Raw genomic sequence first — 20418 nt, 5'->3', positions numbered from 1 at the left:
TCACCTGACCTGCACATCTTTGGGCTGTGGGAGGAAACCGGAGCACACAGAGGAAACCCACGCAGATACAGGGAGAATGTACAAACTCCACACAGACAGTCACCCGAGGCTGGAATCGAACCTGGCTGTTCTGGCAGGTTTCAGGGTGGAGTCCTTCATGAAACCAAGGCATCCATTTCAGTCTTTCTTGCTGAGGCTAATTTAGGAGCTTTGTACTCTTAGGAGTCTGGGTGGCGATGACTTCCTGCTCAGAGCGTGCTGGCGACATCTACACTAGACACCTGTACTGTTTCTCAGACAATGTTCCGCATAAGCTGCCACACGAGAGTCGCACACAATGTGGGTGTCATTCTTAATCTGAAATGGCATCCAAAGTCCCAAAACTAAATGTGCTCAGAGGTCAAATGTTGCAGTTTAGTTTCTATTACTCCTGGCTGGATCTGGTGTCTAATTATGTGAGGGGAAAATAAATGTCTGTCTAAAAAAAGTTGTTGCAAGAATTGCAGAAATGTAGCACCGCCGCTCCCTGTCCCTATTCCCCTACACTCTCTCACACACGGCCACATCTTCTTCCACATCCTTCTTCCTCTGCTCCATTTCTTTGCTCTAATCCTCTGTTCATCCCTTCCTCACTTTCCTGTTCTTCTCTCAGCCATCTTTCTCCTCCCTTCCTTTCTCTGTCATTCATTACATCTGTCTACTCAATATTGATAGTAGTGATACTTCCCTTCAAATCAGTGGGATTTGTTTCACATACTGTCAAATATCAGTATAATCAGCATTGTATTCACTTGCCCTTTTCTCTGCTTTGTGACTTGGAGCAGGGCAGTTGATTTCGTCCTTCCAGAATGTTCTCCTTTAACCTATTGCTAATGGCCAATCAACATGATTAAGATTGATCATGTACCTCTAGCCACAGACACTGCAGAGACGGGTTAAGCCTAGACAGACTATTAATGGATCTTGCTGTGCAGTTGTAATATCTCTGCCTCTGGGCTAGAATGTCTGGGTTCACATCCCACCCACTCCAGAGATGTGTCCTGACATGTTTGAGCAGTTTGCTCACAAATATGTATGGATTCTTCTGCAGTGTTTCATTGACTGTTTTTTTTTAAAGAAAGCAATAAAATTGAGGCCAACTCAAGGCTACTATTAGTTCTGCAAGTTTGTTTATGTAGTTTTCCTAAACTATTATGCACAGTAAGAGTGTTGTGCAAGATTCCAACAATTCATTTGTGTGTTTTCTGTGGATGACAAAACTTCGATGTTTCTTATGACATAGAGACATAAATGTTGGGTTGGGAAAATAATGCATTTCAAAATTGGAACCTGCTCTTTGCTTTGTGTCTGTAGATTTTGTGATGAGTTATTTTTGAGAAGGATCAGTTCCCAATATTACAATAGATAGTTCATATTGCACAACAAAGAAAAATACATTGAACAAAAATTTGGTCACTAGGTAAGGAGCTGCAGCAATGAAAAGGAATCAGTGTGTAACAAGTATGGATTGAAACTGATGGATTCAGAATGTGTGTTCATGTTTCAGTTGTACCACTTTCATGACACCATCCTGAGAACTAATTTAAGTCACTAAATGCAGTGCATTTCCTCATCATTCGCTGTCTAGAGAAATCAATAGTAGTATAAAATAAAAAATTTCTTTATACAATATTTGTTGATAATAAGAAAGACATTTAATATATTACAGAGACAAAGCCTGTCATTAATCGCAAGATTTCTCAAGGTGTTATCACACTCACGAATCTGCAGCTGAATGACAGTGCAGTCTATCAGTGTGAAGCTTCTAACAAGCATGGATCTATTCTTGCCAATGCAGTTGTCAATGTTCTGAGTAAGTATCAATGCTGAATGATTGATTGCTCATTGTATACCACAGATTGTAATGCCACAGACATGATATATGGTTAGCTCTTCAGAGTTTGTTTTCTTGCCAGTGCAGTTTAAAGATTTGCAGCTGACCCATGCCATTGGGACAGTACCAGACTTGGAATTTGCAGAGGTTGCCAATTAAAACTAATTCTTAAAGCAAATGTAACAGCCTTTCAGCTTATATTAAAAAAAACTTGCTTGCCTTTTTGGTTTTTGCATGACTGCTGTTGTATTAAAGCAATAATTGCATTAGGAAGTGAATTATTGACTCCAATGCAGCACAGAAACTGTAATGTAATTATAAATAGTTGTGAAGGACAATTCTGGTTTTACTCTACACATTTCATAAGTTCTTCAAGTGCTTTGAATATATTTACTATGGTATGCTGTCAAATTTAACTCCCAGAAATGTATTGCATAATTCGTTATTTAAGTTATGAAAACGTTGTGTTGTTCAGTTCATCAGGAAACCTTACATACATGCTTTAAAATGAATGTCTCTTTGCAGTAAGATAGTTAAATAATGTCAAAGCTAGTTAAAGGAAGTCAAATTATACAGCAACATGTGAAACTTTGAAGTTTCTCATGCTCTGAACATATCAATCTCACTTTCTTCTGGAAAAAAAAGTTTTGAATTCTGCTGAATCTCCTTTTCAGAGACTGTTTCCTTTATTTAATTTCTTTTTGTACCTTGAATATGTATGCAAAATCACATGCTTGATCTTGTGTGACTTGATAAGAAAAAAACAAACAGCAGGAGAGACATAGAAACTGATGGAATTTGTTTTATCTGTGATGTAAATGACAATATCTGTTGGGATGCCTATGAAATCTTTCTACCTCTAGTTTCAGCAGTGGTCAAAATTTGTATAGTTAGAAATATGTTGTATACAATTGGCATAAAATTTAACATTTGATTGAATAACACATCTTGTTTTACTGAATAGTTAGAAATACATTAAGATTTTGTTAATTAAGTACACCTAATTACCCTGAAAGGTTATTTGCATGAATACATAAGGCAATAAGATACAAGAACAGAATTAAGCCATTTATTCTGTCAAATCTATTCCATCATTTGATCATGGCTGGTATCTTTCTCAACCACATTCCTATAGCCTTCTCTCCATTTCCCTTGATCTCCCTATCAATCAAGAACCTATCTATCTCTGTCTTAAATATACTCAATGACTTGGCCTCCACAGCCCTATACAGCAGTGAGTTCCGCAGATCAACCATCCTGTGGCTGAAGATATTCTTCATAATCTCCATTCTAAAGGCTCATCCCTTCACTCTGAGGTTGTGCCCTCTGGTCCAAGTCTCTCCTACTAGTGGAAACATCTTCTCTACTGTCACTGTACCTAGGCTTTTCAGTATTCTGTAAGTTTCAATCAGATTCCCCTTATCCTTCTCAACTCTATTGAGTACAAACCAGAATCGTCAATCACTCCTCATATGACAAACCCTTCATCTCTGTGATAATTCTTGTAAACCTTGTCTGCACCTCCTCCAAGGTCGGCATACCCTTCCTTAGATATGGGGTCCAAAGTAGCTTACAAATGTGGTCTAATCAAAGTCTAATACAGTCAATTGGATAGGGCCCCAAATGAGTTGTTGGTTAGGACTACAATCTTTTTTTCTAATGTAAAGTTTAATTTGTGAGCAGCAGCATTGATGACCATGCCAGTTGGCTTGTCAGAGTTCAAGTACTGGTGGCATGGAAATGGTCAATAGATAAAATGGTATTCATGTAACATGAAGAACTTGAAGAAGTTGCTGACTTCCACTGAATAAACAGACTTTTAACGAGTGTTTTATTTTTAATGTTCACTTACAATCATCAACAGATCTTGCACCGATGATGCTGACCCCTGATGATCAGAAATATATTGCAGTTGAAGGAAAATCCACTCAGCTACACTGTAAAGTATTCGGATCTCCTTCACCCACAGTGTTTTGGTAAGGATTTGTTTAATCTTAAAAGAAAAATGCACATTGCGCTGATCCACTGTCAATGCTGCTTGAAAATCATTTGTAGGTTTTAACTCAAGGGCAGTTAAGGATGGACAATAAATTCTAGTTGAGCCAGTAGCACACAATAGCCATGTACAGTTATAAAAGAAAAAAAAAGACTTGTTTAGTTTCATTGTACTTATATATTGAAACTTAATGTGGGCATTTCCAATTTTGTTTTTCTTTAGGCTAAAGGAAGACATGGAAACTGCACTTGAGGGTGAGAATTATTTTCTGCATGAAAATGGTACTTTGGAAATAAAAGATGTCCAAAATGAAGACGGAGGATTTTATACTTGTTGGGCAACTAATGTATTAGGCAACGACACCACGACCTGTATGTTAGAAGTCAGGGGTAAGTCAATATTGTCTGTTTAGCTGTGATTTATTTTTTTCCTATAATGTTAGTGAATTCATTCCTGACAATTATTTTAGAGCTATTTTAAACAGTCATCGATTTATTTTAATTGATCATCATTTCAAGGATATTAAACAATACAACTGTCTTTAAGATTTTGCTCATGAAGCTATTTCAGTTTCAGTGGAAATTTTAAATTACTTACATGATGTTTTAATTAAAATGGGCACAGAATTATCCTGGATAATAAGCATTGACAGCGTATGTGAGACTGAAAAATACTGCAGCAAGTTTTTAATATACTGTTGTGCATATGACATGATTCCCTGCTTTAAACAAGTTAATTCCCTTCCTGTTCTCCATAAACTTTACCCTTTGCAAAAGCTGTTGCCATCTCTTTGAACTTTCACATATCCGTTCCATTCCAGTGTATGCCACTGATAAAGCTATCTTGTAACACCTTCTTATATCATTTGTCTCCACTCTCCACCCTGTTCCAACCTCACTTCACTGCACGAAGGACAGTTACAACTCTGCTGCCATGGTTTACGATTATGCTTTCAAGCTCCAAACTTAGTCCTCTAATCAATATGAAAGCATTTACACAAAATACTCTTTCATCTTCATCCTTACACTTACACTTTATTGAGTATATTTAAAACGGAGATAGATAGGTTCTTGTTTGCCAAGGGGATTCAAAGGTTGCAGAAAGCAGGAAAATGGGGTTGAAAAATCTATCAACCATGGCAGAGCAGGCTCAATGGGTCAAATAGCCTAATTTCTGCTCCTATGTCTTATGATCACACTGTCTCCAACAAAACCTTCAATCTTCATGTTTGATTAATCTCCCTGGCTCTCACTACAGCCTTGGTTCATTTAAGTACACAGCGCATAAATGCAATTTGGGACTGTGCTGCAGCATGATTCAGAACACCTTTCTCTTCTCTACTAAAATCACACATTACTTCAGGATCAACTGAGAGCAAACATAACACACATTCTCTATCAACCCTTGCCTTAAGCCACTCTGCTCTTTCATGTCTACACTTACATTCGAAAACAAGTGTGAAGAATTATACGCCTGCCCAACCTCGAAGAGAATTCACCTTTAAGTACTCCGTGTGATGTATGTATATAATGTTACAACTCTATCTGCCAGTTAGTCTGCTTTATATTTGCAAGATGCATACTGATATATCAGTTAGTTTGTTATAATGTCTGCTTCATAGCTTGCACTGTTTTGAATGAACTGATGCACAAAGTTAATCGATTCTAAATGAATAAAGGACTATTAGATCTTAATCATTATGATGTTATGGTGAACAGTGGGGTATGTGAGTATGAAGTAATCATCGCAGTTGATGAAGCTTGCAGATCCTAAGTGTAAGCTCGATGGTTGACACAGTCACTAGAACATCTAACAATAACAGGCTGTGGAAAGTTTTGCCTTCAGCATGCGCCAGGGAAATATGCACTTATCAATCAATTTTGCAAGGTATGTGGCAGAAAAGATAGAGGCTGTGCACTACAACAAAGCTGTAGTGAAATGGTAGCGGATACTGCGATATATATGGAGGTTGGTGGAGTGGAAGTTGAGGACCAGGGAGGAGGGGGGAATGGGTTGCAGAAACACAGACTTGAATCAAAGTAATACTGGAGGAAGTGACAGTAGGAAAACCAGTTTGAGATGCCCCCATGGCAAGGAACTATAAAATGAGACAATCCCTTCAGAAATAAATCTTGAGGCTGGAAAATTATTAGTGCAGGTTAGGAAGAAGAAAATATACTGGACCAAAAAATATTAAAATGTGCATTAAATTAAAAGAATCCAGAAGTTTCTAAGTAAACTTCAAGAGGAATGAAATAGTTTAATGCTGAGAAGATTGCAATCACTCAAAACAGCTTGAGGAATGAGATCAGTCAGTGGATAATCTGGAACAATGTGTGACTGTAGTGCATCAGTATAAGCAAATTCTGGAAGATCAACTACAGCACGTGAAGGAAAATCTTGATGACTCCTCCTAATGAGCGTACGATGACAAGTTCCAGACGCATCAACAGATTATTTGTACCTTATGGAAAATCATTGGCTCATTTATTACTTCCTTTCTTTTGGAAGAAGTAGCATGTTGTACATGCACTTTGCCTTTAAGGAAGCTCCCTTTTAAGATTCATGTACTGAGTGTATTCAATACTGTGACTGACTGCTAGGTAGTCTGCTGTGGGCCAGTTTCTGAAGAAAACTGAGAGGCCGAAACTTTGAAGTCTTTCAAGAAAAATGTAGTTGTCATTCTTAGGATGAAAAGGGCCAATGAGTATGGGGAGAAAGTGGGGACTGGATGCTAAGGTGGATGATCATCAGCATCATATTGAAGGATGGATCAATCTTGAAGGACCAAATGGTCTTCTCCTGCTATATTTGCCGCAATATCCACTGGATAACATCAAATAGGTTTCACTGTTTTAAATATATTAAGCTACAGAGTTGAGAGATTGATAATTCAATGATTATCACTCATGTGATATAAAGAGTTTTGATTCTTATCACTATGATTGAGACCATTTGTTTTTCTGTTTCTCCAATGAAGTCAATGGAGTCTCAGCTTTCCAGGCTGGATGCCACAGGGAGTTTATTCCTCTCCCCTCACTGACTCCCCTTAAACGCCAAAGGCTTGTCCCCAGCCACAGTCTGAATGGCTAACTGACAGCCCAGTAGTCCTAGCAGTGCCAGATTGGAGCAGTGGCTGGGAATAGAGACAGCCCCCGATCGACAGGCAGTTGCAAAGCTGGACTGAAAGGGAAGGCCAGGGTATTGGCAGTGCCCCTGGCTGGCAGAACCTAATGTTGGGACTGAAGGAGTGCTTGGCCAGTTTTGAAGGTCTCAGAAGATCAAAAAGGGGGTTGTGACCTGGGGTTTGAGGGGAGATAGATCCAATGGACACAGGGGAACTTTAGAGTAGATCCTCAGCATGCCCCATTGCGTGACACCAGTGTGTGCTGTAGAAGCTGTTGGGCTATCCACTGAATGGAGATGCTTGTACCACAGGTAAAATGCTGGTGGAGGTGGAATCAGCTCCTGAAGTGCCCATTACCCAAAGGCATGTGGGCTGACTATCTCCTCCACCTTCCATCAAAGTGACTTTGACTTTTATTTCAGCATAAAGGAGACCTTGTAATAGTTAAGCTGCAATTTACAGAGAGAAATTAGGAATTGCATTCACCTCAGTGTCCTTTAGGTACTTGGTGCTGCTTCTGTTTGGTTCTTTCAACACACAGGCACAAATCTATACATGTCTTGAACACTTCCTGGCCCTTCCAGGATTAAAATGACTCAAACTATTGAGATTATGTCCAGAAATTAGAACTGTGCAGAAATCTAGCCATCGTATACTGCTGCAGGATACATCATCTTCCCCCCCCCACTGCCAGCAGTTCAGAGAGACTCTTCCCTCCGTGACATTGTAGTCTGCTCTTCAATCACTCCTAATACTTCTTTATTTACTTGGGCCATCTTCCCATTTAATTTTGGAAGGTGTAATACCTGCCAATTCATCCTTCCCTCCTTGCTGACCAAGGCTCTAGATATCACTTCCAGGTGAAGCTGCAGTTTACTTGTACTACTTTCAAACTGGCCCACTGTACTCATTGCTCACAATGCCTTCTCATACCCAATGCTCACACTCAGTCTCAATGCGGTTGACATCGGCGAGACCAATTGCACACTGGGAGATCACTTCGAGGAACACTTTCACTCTCTCCTTAAAAATGGCCCTGACCTTCCAGTTGCTTGCCATTGCAATAAATCACCTTGCTCTTTCACTAATATTTCCATTCTTGGCCTGCTACAGTATTCTAATAAAGTTCAACACAAGCTGGAGGAACAACACCTCATTTTTCAGTTAGACACTTCATAACCTGCGGAATACAATATTGATTTCCATAACTTCAGATTTTGACCTCTATTCCATTTTGCTTGCATCCCAATTCTCCCTGACTGTCTCTTGTTTGACTTTTGTTGGCGGTTCTCTCAGCAGAGCAGATCCATTTTTCTCCTTTTCACAGCAAATATTTACACCAATTCTACTTACCTATCACTTCTTCACCACTGTTATCACTGTCTTTGTCTTTTTCTGTGGGTCCCCTCTCAATCTGTCTCATTTTCTCATCTTCTCCTCCTCTGACGGCCACACCCTCCCACTCCAATAGGGCGAGAACCACTGTTTTCTGGCATACTTTTCATTCCAAGGTAGAATCATAATTGACTCGAAACAAAATGATTTTGAAATGGAGAACACTGAAATCTATTTTTTTAACGTAGAGTCATAAAGATGAAAGCAGACCCTTCGGTTCAATCAGTCCACGACAACCGTGTTCTCAAACTAAACTAGTCCCACCTGCCTGTGTTTGGCCTTGTCCCTCCAAATCTTTACAATTCATATTAATTGAAATGTCTTTGAACTGATGTAACTGTACCTGCATCTACCACTTCCTCTGGCAGTTCATTTCCACACATGAATCATTCTCAGTGTAAAAAAAGCTGCCCCTCATGCCCTTTTTAAATCTTTCACCTCTCACCTGAAAAATATGCCCCCTAGTTTTGAACTCACGCACCTTAGGGAAACTAACTTTACTGATCACTCGATCTATGCCCCTCATGATTTTATCAACCTTTATAAGGTTAATCCTCAATCTACTGTGCTCCAGTGAAACAAGCCCCACCCTACCCAGCCTATATTTTATAATTCAAACCTACCATTCCCGGCAACATCCTGGTAAATCTTTTTTGAACCCGTTTAATAATTTCCTTCCTATAACAGGGTGACCAGAACTGTACACAGTACTCCAGAAGATTCCTCACCAATATCCAGTATAACCTCAACATGACATCTCAATTCCAAGACTCAAAGGTCTGAGCAATGAGGCCAAGCATGCTAAATGCTTTTTTAAACCACCCTATTTGCATATGATGCAAAACTTCAAAGAATTATGTCCCTGAACCCCCAGGTCTCTGTTCAACACTTTGTATCATCTATAACCACGGGTGAGGTGACTGATGACTGGAAGGTGGCTAATGTACCTTTGTTTAAGAAAGGTTGTAAGGAGAAACCAAACAGCAATAGAGCTGTGAGTCTGACTTTAGCTGTGGGTAAATGGTTTGAGGTGATTATAAAAGATAGGATTTATGCACATTGAGGGAGGCAAAAATTGATTAGGGGTAGTCAGCATGGTTTTGTGTGAAGAAAATCGTATCTCTCAAAATTGATTAAGCTTTTGAGGAAGTTACCAAAAAGGTTGATGGTGGCAGAGCAGTAGATGCTGTTTATTTGGACTTAAATAAAACCTTTGACAAGTTTCTACATGGTAGACTAATGAGTAAAGATAGATCACATGGGATTCAGGGTGAGCTTCCCAATTGGATACAGAATTGGCTTAATAGCAGAATATAAAAAAAATAATGCTGGAGGGTTGCTATTGAGATTGGAGGCCTGTTACCAATGTTGTTCCACAGGGTTTGGTTCAGGGTCCTCTTTTGTTTGTCATTTATGTAAAGGATTTCGATGAGAATGTAGAAGGCATGGTGAGTAAGTTTGTGGATGATACTAAAATTGATGGATAGTAGACAGAGAAGAAGGTTTTCTAAGATTACAAAGGGATCTTGATCAAATAGGTCAATGAGCTGAAAAATGGCTGGTGGAGTGCAATCTGGATAAATGTGAGGTATTGATTTTGGTACAACAAACAAGGGTAGGGCTTATCCAATTAATGGTAGCGCCTTGGGTAGTGTTGCAGAACAGAGGAGCCTGGGGATACAGGTATATATTTGTTTGAACTTTGCATCGCATAAAGACAGGGTGGTTAAAAAAGCATTTGGTATGCTTGCCTTCATTGCTCAATCCTTTGAGTATAGGAGTTAGGAAGTTATGTTGAGGTTGTACAGGACATTGGTGAGGCCTCTTCTGGAATACTCTGTCCAATGCTGGTCGCCCAGTTTTAGGAAGGATATTATCGAGCTAGAGAGGGTTCAGAAGAGATTTACCACAATGCTGCCAAGTATGGAAGGTTTGAGATAAAGGCTGGATGGGTTGGAATGATTTTCACTGGAGCATAGGAGGTTAAGAGGCGATGTGATAGAAGTTTATAAAATAATGAGAGATATAGACAGAGTTAATGGTAGCTATCTTTCCCTCGGATAGGGGATTTCAAGACTAGTGACCACACTTTTTAAGGTGAGAAGAGAGAGTATTTAAAAAAGACAAGAGGGACAATTTTTTTACACAGGGTATTCTGCATGTGGAATAAGCTTCCTAAGGAAGTGGTGAATGTTAGTACAATTACAATGTTTAAAAGACATTTTAACAGATATGTGAATAGGCAAGGTTGGAGAGATTTGGGCCAGGATCAAGCAGGTGGGACTGGTTTGGTTTGGTATTATGTTCAGCATGGACTGGTTGGAATGAAGGGTCAGTTCTATGTGCTATGATTCTATGACTCTGACTACCCAAAGCCCGACCATGAATCCTACCTTTATTTGTTTTACCAAAATGCAATTCCTTGCATATATCCAAATTAAACTCCATTTGCCACTGCTCAGCCTCTTCACCCAATTGATCATTTCTGAATTTTAACAGAGGACAATTATGATGAAATAAATCTTATTGAAACACAAAGAATAGTCCCACCTCATGGGATGGTCCTGCCATCCCAGGAACATGTCTGCTACCCCTTACCATAATCTCTCTATGACAATAATATTTTCCCTGAGATAATGTTAAAACTCTGTACAAAGCTTCAGGTCTGGTCTAATTAAGCCCCTATACAACTGAAGCAAAATGTCATGACTTCTGTGTTCAAATCCTCTTGCAATAAATTCAATGAGCTATCTGAAAAGCTTGCTGTTCCTTGACTTTAGCCTTCAGTGACATATTGACAAGAGCACTGAGGTCCTTTTGCGGATCTACACTTCGCAATATGTTACCATTTAAGAAATACTCTTCAAAAGTGGATAACCTCATATTTTTCCACATTCGGAATGCTTTCTGGTAGTCATAATGTTAAGCTTCAGTGTGACAAAGTTGAATGTTTTTTTTAATTCAGTAATGAGATATAGATGCTGCTGGCTGGGCCAGGGTTTATTGCTCATCCCAAGTTGTCCTTGAGAAAGTGGGGATGAGCTGCCTTCTTGAACAAATGCGTTCCATTAGCTTTGGATAGAGTTGCTGTTAGAACCTGTGCTGATTTTTCATTTTAACCTTTATCCTTTTATCAATCTTGGTCAGGAGCTGTAAACTGGGAACTGTGAGCTAAAGATGTGAGCTTTTGGACAGTGTAACAACTTCGTTTAAAAGGAAAACAAGACCAAACAAGATTTTGTTCAGTTGTGAGGCCAGGCTTGGAAGTTATTTGGTTGGATGTTGATTGAAAGGTTCTTTAGATGTTCTTTCTTCAGAATTATAGCATCCCTACAATATGGAAGCGGCCCATTGAGTCCACACTGACCCTCCAAAGAGCATCACCCCCTCTCCCAGAACCATCCTTACCCTCTCCCTGAAACCTTGCATGGATAATCCATCTAACCTACATATCCCTCGACATGATGGCCAGTCCACCTAAGCTGCACATCTTTGGACTGTGGGAGGAAACTGGAACAGTCAGAGGAAATCCATGCCAACATTGGGAGAATGTACAAAGTCCACAAAGACAGTTACCAAAGGGTAAAATTGATCCCAGGTCCCTGGTATTCTATTTAAACAATAGATATTGGCTATTCATGAGGCTATTAATGGTTCAGACAAGTCTGGGAAAGATCTTCTGTTCAAGCAGATGGAAGATGTTGAATGGTAATTGGACCTTGTGGAAGAGATAGGCAATTTGTCATGGAGTGGTCAAAGTTTGATTTGGGTTTTGGACTGTGCTTTCAGAAAAGGGAATCTGGCTGTTGGTGGTATGACAAGAAGATTTGGAAACTCCAATCCTAACTCCCCGTTTGCAACTCACAAAAGCTCAGAGAATAGAAAACTTATTTATAAGTATTACTGCTTTTACCTGAGTGAAGTGTAAAGGTTACCCTGATAGACATCTTAGAAAATCAACTAAGAAATCATCAACTATGCCTATGGAACAATTTGAAAACCACTGAAGTTATCTGGCCAGTTGTTATTTTCTTCTATTTATCCATTAACTGTGTTTGTTTCTCTGTTTGCCTTGTGTGTGAATGAGGAAACAAAGGTTTTAGGTTTATAGCAAAGACCAATTTGATTACATTGCTATATTTTGCACCAGGCAAATTATTGTGTTAATAAATTGCAAAGTCGTTTATTTAAGATACAAACTGGTGTCTGGAATTGATTACTTGTAAAGTCTAGGGTTGGTTATTAAAATATCTGGTTAGGAACCATTGGGGTCAATTTTGAGGGTCTTTGAAGGTTTTAATTTTAATGTGTTGCAAGTACAGAGGCAGGGAGGCTGATTTTGTTTGGTTTTCTGTTTCTGTTTTGTGACAGTCACAATGCTGGCCTAGCCAGTATTGCCCACATCCCATGAATGAATAAATAAATTTAAAAAGTCCCCAGATATTAATAAGGAGGACTTTGCAGGGTTGATAGGGCTATCTTTACTGTTGTAGTTTTTATTACTGAGGTTGATGCTGAAATGTGTTGCTGGAATAGCGCAGCAGGTCAGGCAGCATCCAGGGAACAGGAGAATCGACGTTTCGGGCATAAGCCCTTCTTCAACCTTACTGAGGTTGATGTCAGGTGGTCTGTCTGGTTTAATTTTTTTCTTTGAGATTTCATAACAATTGATAACTTTGAGTAGTTTACCAGACCATTTCAGAGACCAGTTATAAGTCAACCATATTGCTGTAACTTTGGAGTCACATGTTGGCCAGACCAGGTGAGGATGGCAGATTTCCTTCTCTGAAAGGCATCAGTGTAAGCTGAGAATTAACAAAGGAACTTCATGATTTACTCTTCAACTGCTTTTAAGAGTTCAGACATTCCCAGTCATAAGCAGATGAGAAATAAGATTGGAGACAGCATGTGTTCTTTTCCTCGCTTTACTCACAAAGTCCAAGCTTTGTGTTTCTTGAGAATGGAAGTTTTAAAGTAATGCATACAGTCAGCTGACATCTTGCATTGATTGATTCCTCATAATCTGGAAGGCCATATTTTTAGCTTCTCCTCCCCAAGGCATTGGCACTGTCTCTGATTTGACAATTGTATTTGTTCGCTGTCTGCAGGCAACCCATCATTTCAAAGTTATTGACTTTTCAAAACAGAAAAGCCCTACTCTTACAGTATGTTTTCAAATCTCCGAAGGTGGCAGAATGAGTTGAGGTATCTGTTGGAATTGCGCATAGTATCTTGAGCTTTACCAACAGAGGCGTTAATGCTGTCGTGAATTTTGGGTGGGGTGGATAGTGCAGGGGTTATTGTCAGGAAAGCTGGAAACTTGGTTTTTAACTCCAAGCTGTGTTTGACTTAATATCCTCAGCTTTGTCGCCTTGACAGTCAGATGAACTGACATGCTCAGCTGCCTGTTGGATGGGGCAGTCGACTGCACAATTCCACATCTAAGGAGCAGATAGGGGTTTGGTGAGAGTGAGGATGGGCAGAGATCACAATGGTGTGGTTTGGTTGGAGAATTTATGATGGACGGTTAGTGATCTTCTCGCTTGGAAAGAGCAAATGGTTCAGTCACAGAAGATCATGGATTTGGGGGGAATATACAAAGTTTGTTTGTTTAAAACTGGAGGAACCCTCTTCCTGGTCCAAACGTAGTCATGGCATTGGCCCCATTAATTTGACCCATTTTCCTCTGGATGTAGGTTTGCTCGCTGAGCTGAAAGGTTCGATTTCATGAAAATGGACCTTCCAGCTCAGTGAGCAAACCTGCATCCTGAACCCCAACCTGAGCTACAAATCTTGTCAAAACTTGCTAACCAGTTTTCCTTAACTGCCAGATTTCTCAAGGTATTTGGTACTAAAATAAAAACCTTGGAGGAATCCCATTCCGACACCTGGGTTCTTGCTAGCTGGCGGGAAACCCAATGAGAAACCCATGGTGCCTTGTGTTGGGAAGGTTTGCTTAGCATCAAGTCAGACAGGCAGAGGGGAGGCCAGGGGAAGGGCCTTATCCTGGAATCTCTACAATGGGAGAGAAGTCCCACATAGTGAGATGTGCTAACTCATCAGAGGCTGGTATCTTATGTTCTAGGCAACATGTGAGGAGGCCAGTGTTGCCCATGCCCTCCCTTCCCCAGACCCCCAAAATCATAGAGGACCTCGGACACACACAACATTAGGGTGTTGGGGGCTGGGGGGCAGTACCTGGGGTTATGAGCAGAGGGGTTTGGAAGCCAGGGTAAGGGGTAGCTCTCAAAAGGTGTATTCGCTACTTCCATTGTTTGGCATGCATGTTGTAGCTTCATCAGTTTTGTACCTTATCTGTATTTCGGCCTGATACTGCTCCTGGCATGTTTTCATGGAATCATAGAATTCCTACAGTGTGAAAACAGGCAGTTCAATCCATCAATACCTTGCTAACCCTCTGAAGAGCATCCCACCCAAACCCACGCCTGACCCTATCCCCGTAACTCTGCATTTCCTGTGGCTAATCCACCTCGCCTGCAAATTTCTGGAAACTATGGGCACTTTAGCACGGTCAATCCATCTAACCTGCACATATTTAGACTGTGGGAGGAAACCGGAGCACCTGGAGGAAACCCATGCAGACTTGGAGAGAATATGCAAACTCCGCACAGACAGACTCTTCATTGAAGCAGGCTGGACCCCAGCTGGATGGCAGTGGAACAGTGAGTAATATGAAGTTGTGGATTCGTTTGCCCAGCTGGTGTGTTTTGCTTCTTGCAAACATTTCATTGCCTTGTTGAGTAACATCAGTGCGAGTTTGATAAGGTATTGGTGCTCTATCCCGTCTGGTATTTATTTGTCTCTGTTTATTGATATTTCTGGTTCTGTATCTGATGGTTTGTATATGGGGTCCAGTTCAATGTGTCTGTTGATAGAGTTCCAGGATTCAAGGAATTCTCTGGCGTGTCTCTGTTTCACCTGTGCTAGAATGGTTACATCGTCCCAGTTGAATTTGTATCCTTTGTTGTCTGTGTAATTGGAAATGAGAGTGTGCTCGTCATGTCTGGCAGTGGTGAGCTGATGTGCGTGATCTCGTATGATCAGTTTTCTTCTTGTTGGTCCTATGTAGTGCGTTTCATTAGTGTCTTTGCAGGGTATCTTGCAACTAACATTCATCCTCTTGGATGTGAATATCAGATCTTTAATCTTTGTGATGAGTTGGTGGAAGGGTTTGATGGCCACCAAGATTCTCAGGGGTCTGAGTAGTTGGGTGGTTATCTCTGATATGTCGTTGATGTCTGTTATGGTCGCTATTGTCTGATTGTGTTGTGTTTTCTGCTTTTGGATTTGTCCCGTAAGTACCGGAGGATAGTGCTTTTGTGGTAACCTGTTTCACTTAAATCCTTTGAATAGATGTTCATGTTCTGCCTTCTGGAGTTCTGGATTTCTGCAGTGTGTCCTTGCCCATTTAAATTATGTCCTAATGCAGCTCCATTTGTGTGTGCTGGAGTGGTTGCTATTATAATTCAGTACCTGGTTGGTGTGGGTGTTTTTCCTGTGCATACTGGTCTGGAGTTCCACCGGTAGGTGTGCGTAACACTAAAACATCCAGGAAGGGGAGTCTGCTGTTGTTTTCCTCTTATTTAATGAACTTTACTACAGTGAATATGTTATTGATATGGTCTTGGGTTTCTTCCAGTTGTGTGCATTTAATGATGACAATGGTGTTATCTATATACCGGATCCAGAGTTTGGGTTGGATGGTAGGAAGGGATGTCTGTTCTAAGCGTTGCTTCTTTTTAACGAATCCCTATCGTGTGGAAACAGGCCATTCGGCCCAACAAGTTCACACTGACCATCTGAAGTATAATCCACCCAGACCCATTTCCATGCTGTACTACTCTACATCTACCCCTGACTAATGCACCTAACCTACACATCCCTGAAGACTATGGGCAATTTAGCTTGGCTAATTCACCTAACCTGCACATCTTTGGACTGTGGGAGGAAACCAATGCACCTGGAGGAAACCTACGCAGACACTGGGAAAATGTGCAAATTCCACACAGACAGTCACCTGAGGCTGGAGTCAAACTTGGGTCCCTGGTGCTGTGAGGCAGCAATGCTAACGACTGAGCCACTGTACTTCATTACTGCTTCTGCTATCAGTCCTGACATCAGGAACCCCATTGATTTGCCGATGATTTGTTCATACACTTGTGTATTGAAAGTAAAGTGAGTTTTGAAGCATAGGTCTAGTAATTTTAATATGCTGTTCTTGTTGATGCTGCTGGTGTCATCAAGTGTCCTCATAGCCGCTTTGCCCCAAAATGCAGCAATGGTATCCTTGGCTAGATTGATGTCTGTAGATGTGAAGAGTGCTGTTACATCAAATTAAATCATTATTTCATCCTGTTCTATTATGGTGCTTCTGACAATGTTGAGGAACTCTTGGGTAGAGTGAATGGCGTGGTTGGAGTATTCTATTAGGTGTTTCAGTCTTGTCTGCAGCTCCTTGGCTAGTCTGTAAGTAGGTCTCCCTGGGAGTGATGTAATACGTCTGAGGGGTGCTCCTACCTGTGAACCTTGGATAGTCTGTAGAATCGTGGTGTGTTAGATCTGTCGGGTTTCATCTTTTGCAAACCCGATTTGCTGATGTTTCCTGTTTAGTTGCTTTAGTGTCATGGTAATCCTGTCTTGAGTTGTGGGGTCAGGTCTATCGCCACCTGTTGGTAAGTAGCAGTATCACAGAATAGTTTGCTTTCTATGTGCAGTAGCGCCTCGACATACGAACGACCCTGTTCATGAACAAATCGGTTTACGAACAGGATTGTATGTAAAATTTTGCTTCAACGTACATATGAAGCAAAAAGCCAATGTGCGACCACGTGGTTTCATTGTTCTGCTTTGCTACGCGCTTGTTGAACGCAAAAGCTCTCGGGCCCCGCATGATCTCATTCAGTTCGTCTTTGGCGCGTGTGATGTGAACAGCGTTCATTGCTATGTCCAATCATTCTTACGCTATCCGAACAATGGGAAAAATTGGTTCAGTTCGCAAACTTTTCGGTTCGCGAACCGGGTCCCGGAACGGATTAAGTTCGTAAGTCAAGGCGCTACTGTATATTGGTTTCTGTTGAGTATTATGGTCATGCTTCCTTTGTCCGCTGGTAGTGTCACTAAGTTCTTCTCTCTTTTGAGTTTCTCCACTGGTTTCATTTCTTTGGTGAGTGTATTCCAGTTTCCTTTTCTGCTTCAGGTCAGGGCTATCATCTATCTAATACAGTTGTGTTTCTTCGTCCACTCCGTCATTTTATTAGTATGGTCTCTAGTGCTGTGAGGAAATTGTTTTTTTCTGGCATCTTTGTCATTAAAGTTTAGTCTGGGTACCAATGACCAATTTCTGAGTATCTGAGTGATCTGTCTGGGTGGCACAGTGGTTAGCACTGCTACCTCACAGCATCAGGGACCCGGGTTCAATTCCCACTTCAGGCAGTTGTCTGTGTGGAGTTTGCACTTTCTCCCCGTGTCTGTGTGGTTTTCTCCGGGTGTTCCGGTTTCCTCCCACAGTCCAAAAAACATGCAGGTTAGGTGGATTGGCCATACTAAATTTCCCATAGTGTTAGGTGTAGGGGAATGGGCTTGGGTTGGTTGCTCTTCGGAGGGTCAGTGTTGACTTGTTGGGCTGAAGGCCCTGTTTCCACACTGTAAGTAATCTAATCTTTATCCATGTCTCTACATTGTCTGTATCATTGTTGTGGGTGTGTTTTCCTAGTTCTGGTCCTGTGTTTTTGTGTGGAGATGCTTTGTTCTAATGCAACTGTTCATTCTGGCTTGGTGGCATTGGAGTAGAGTTTCTTGGCGCGCAATTTCCCTTTCATGTTTGCAACTGAACCACTCGGCGATACCGCTACTTACCAACAGGTGGCAATAGACTCGACCTCACAACTCGAGAACAGGATTACCCTGACATTAAAGCAACTCCGCAGTGCAGGGAACATCAATAAAATACATCTGCAAAAGATCAATCTTGATGGATCCAACACACCCTGATTCTATGGACTACCTAAGGTTCATAAAGCAGGAGCACCCCTCAGACCTATGATCTAACCCCTCGGGACACCTACCTACAGGCTAGCCAAAGAGCTGTAAACAAGACTGAAACACCTAATAGAATAGGCGAAAGTGGGTACTGCAGATGTTGGAGATTAGAATCAAGATTAGAGTGGTGCTGGAAAAGCACAGCAGGTCAGACAGCATCAGAGGAGCAGGAAACTCGACATTTTGGGCAAAAGCCCTTCATCAGGAATACTAATAGAATACTCCAACCACTCCATTCGCTCCTCCCAAGAGTTCCTCAACATCATCAGAAACACCGCAATAGAAGGGTATTGGCAGACTACTTGATAACTACCTGTAGTTTTTAGTGTTGTCACTGAGAGCAAGATATTTTTAACTGAAGTGAAATTCCCTCAGCTGCTGTGGTGAGTTTTGTATTTATGTCTCAGGGGTGTTAGTCAAGGCTGCTAAACAACCATTATTGTAAGATTACCACAGTGCAATTACAGGGGAGGTGACAGCCTGCTGTATTATCACTGGACTGTTAACCCAGAGATTTGGATAATGCTCTGGGCACCTGGGTTTGAATTCCACCATGGCAGATGGTGAAATTTGAGTTCAGTTAAAATCTGAAATTAAAAGTCGAATGATGACCACAAATTCATTGTCGATTGTCAGGAATCACCCATCTCATTCACTAACGTCCTTTACAGAGGAAACTGCGACACTTACCTGGTCTGGCCGACATGTGACTTCAGACTCTCAGCAATGTGATTGACTCTGAACTGGCCTCTGAGCAATTAGGGTGGGTAAAAAATGCTCACCTAGAAAGTGACACTCTCATCCTGTGAACAAATATAAAAAATGTAGAGGGACCAACATATTTAACAAAACAAAATGCTGCCATTCCCGTTCATCAGTTACCATCACCTTTGTTAATCTTTTAATTCAAACTACTGCACCCATCCTCAACCAGGTAGTATTTACAATGAGAAAGGTGCAAGGATAAGGTTGCCATGAAGGAAGGCATGATAAAGGATAGCTCATTACTGATCATGACCTCTAGTGTAGCTGTACAAGTGAATTGTCAGCATTGTTTCCTCCATGTGTAAGAACATACGGCAAGACATGTTCCTGCTGGCAACCTGCTGCTGCATCTGATTATGGGCCACCTGTCCTGCAAGAACAGGAGGAAGCCTATCACTGAATATGGTGAAATGTGCCTGACTGATACAATTTCATTGAATGTCTGGTTGTGTGTGAAAACTCAGTTTTGATGGTGGGATTTACAGTGTGAAGGGAAGGTGAGGTTTTGTTTATGAATCCTAATTCATGAAGGTTGTTGGTAAGTGTTGAGGTGAATGGAACTGACTGTCAGTTCACCTCTGACGATATGGAATTTGCAAATGACTGTGCCCACTTGTGTGAAATCACTGAATTTCTTTCAATGTTGTATTCAGTTCCTTCAAGTTACGCTGCTTTCATTCATAGTGTTGACATTTGGGCATTTATTGTCTTCAGAATGCCTGACTAGAGAGCCTCTTCTCCCCTGCAAGAAGAGAAACCCTCTCCTTTTGTCAACGTTTTGCACCATTGCCTCCAAAGCATCATCAGAGAAACATGGGGCATGCTCTTGGGCTTGTTTCCACTCCTCTTCCTATTCCTGTTCAAAAACTCTTTTTAATTCAGTTTCAATAGCTGCTTCAGCCAAAATGCACCTTGCCTTTCAGAAGAGCAAACTGACTTTAGGTGGTGCTTGCCTCACACTAAATTGGGCAGAACTTGGTGCTGAGCAGTAAGCTTTATCTTTTAAATTAGCAGACGGCACATAGCGTATGTGCTGTCTACATCATGACAAACAAGTGCACATTAAATGCATATGTCAATTCCTATGCCTGAGTACCAGCCAAATCTAATTGTTCACTCGTTGTCTTTAAAGATTGTGATACAGAAGATTGAGATTTCACCTCGGCTCAACTATCCTACACTACAGAAATAAGAATTTCAGTT

General features: G+C 41.0%; 1 protein-coding gene across 11 annotated transcripts in view; it reads left to right on the top strand.

Moving 5' to 3' along the window:
• The window catches only part of chl1b (cell adhesion molecule L1-like b), a 712521-nt gene that overhangs the window by 250505 nt on the left and 441598 nt on the right, over nt 1–20418 (top strand). For all 11 annotated transcript variants that reach the window (XM_043708376.1, XM_043708384.1, XM_043708378.1 and 8 more), the window contains 3 exons: nt 1709–1852; nt 3738–3849; nt 4092–4258. In XM_043708376.1, the coding sequence (XP_043564311.1) occupies nt 1709–1852; nt 3738–3849; nt 4092–4258 (423 nt within the window). The remainder of the gene's footprint in view (nt 1–1708; nt 1853–3737; nt 3850–4091; nt 4259–20418) is intronic.

This window comes from Chiloscyllium plagiosum, chromosome 18 (genome assembly GCF_004010195.1).
Source record: "Chiloscyllium plagiosum isolate BGI_BamShark_2017 chromosome 18, ASM401019v2, whole genome shotgun sequence".
Taxonomy (NCBI): domain Eukaryota; kingdom Metazoa; phylum Chordata; class Chondrichthyes; order Orectolobiformes; family Hemiscylliidae; genus Chiloscyllium; species Chiloscyllium plagiosum.
The sequence above is the reverse complement of the archived record's forward strand: the minus strand, read 5'-3'. Positions and strand labels throughout refer to the sequence as shown.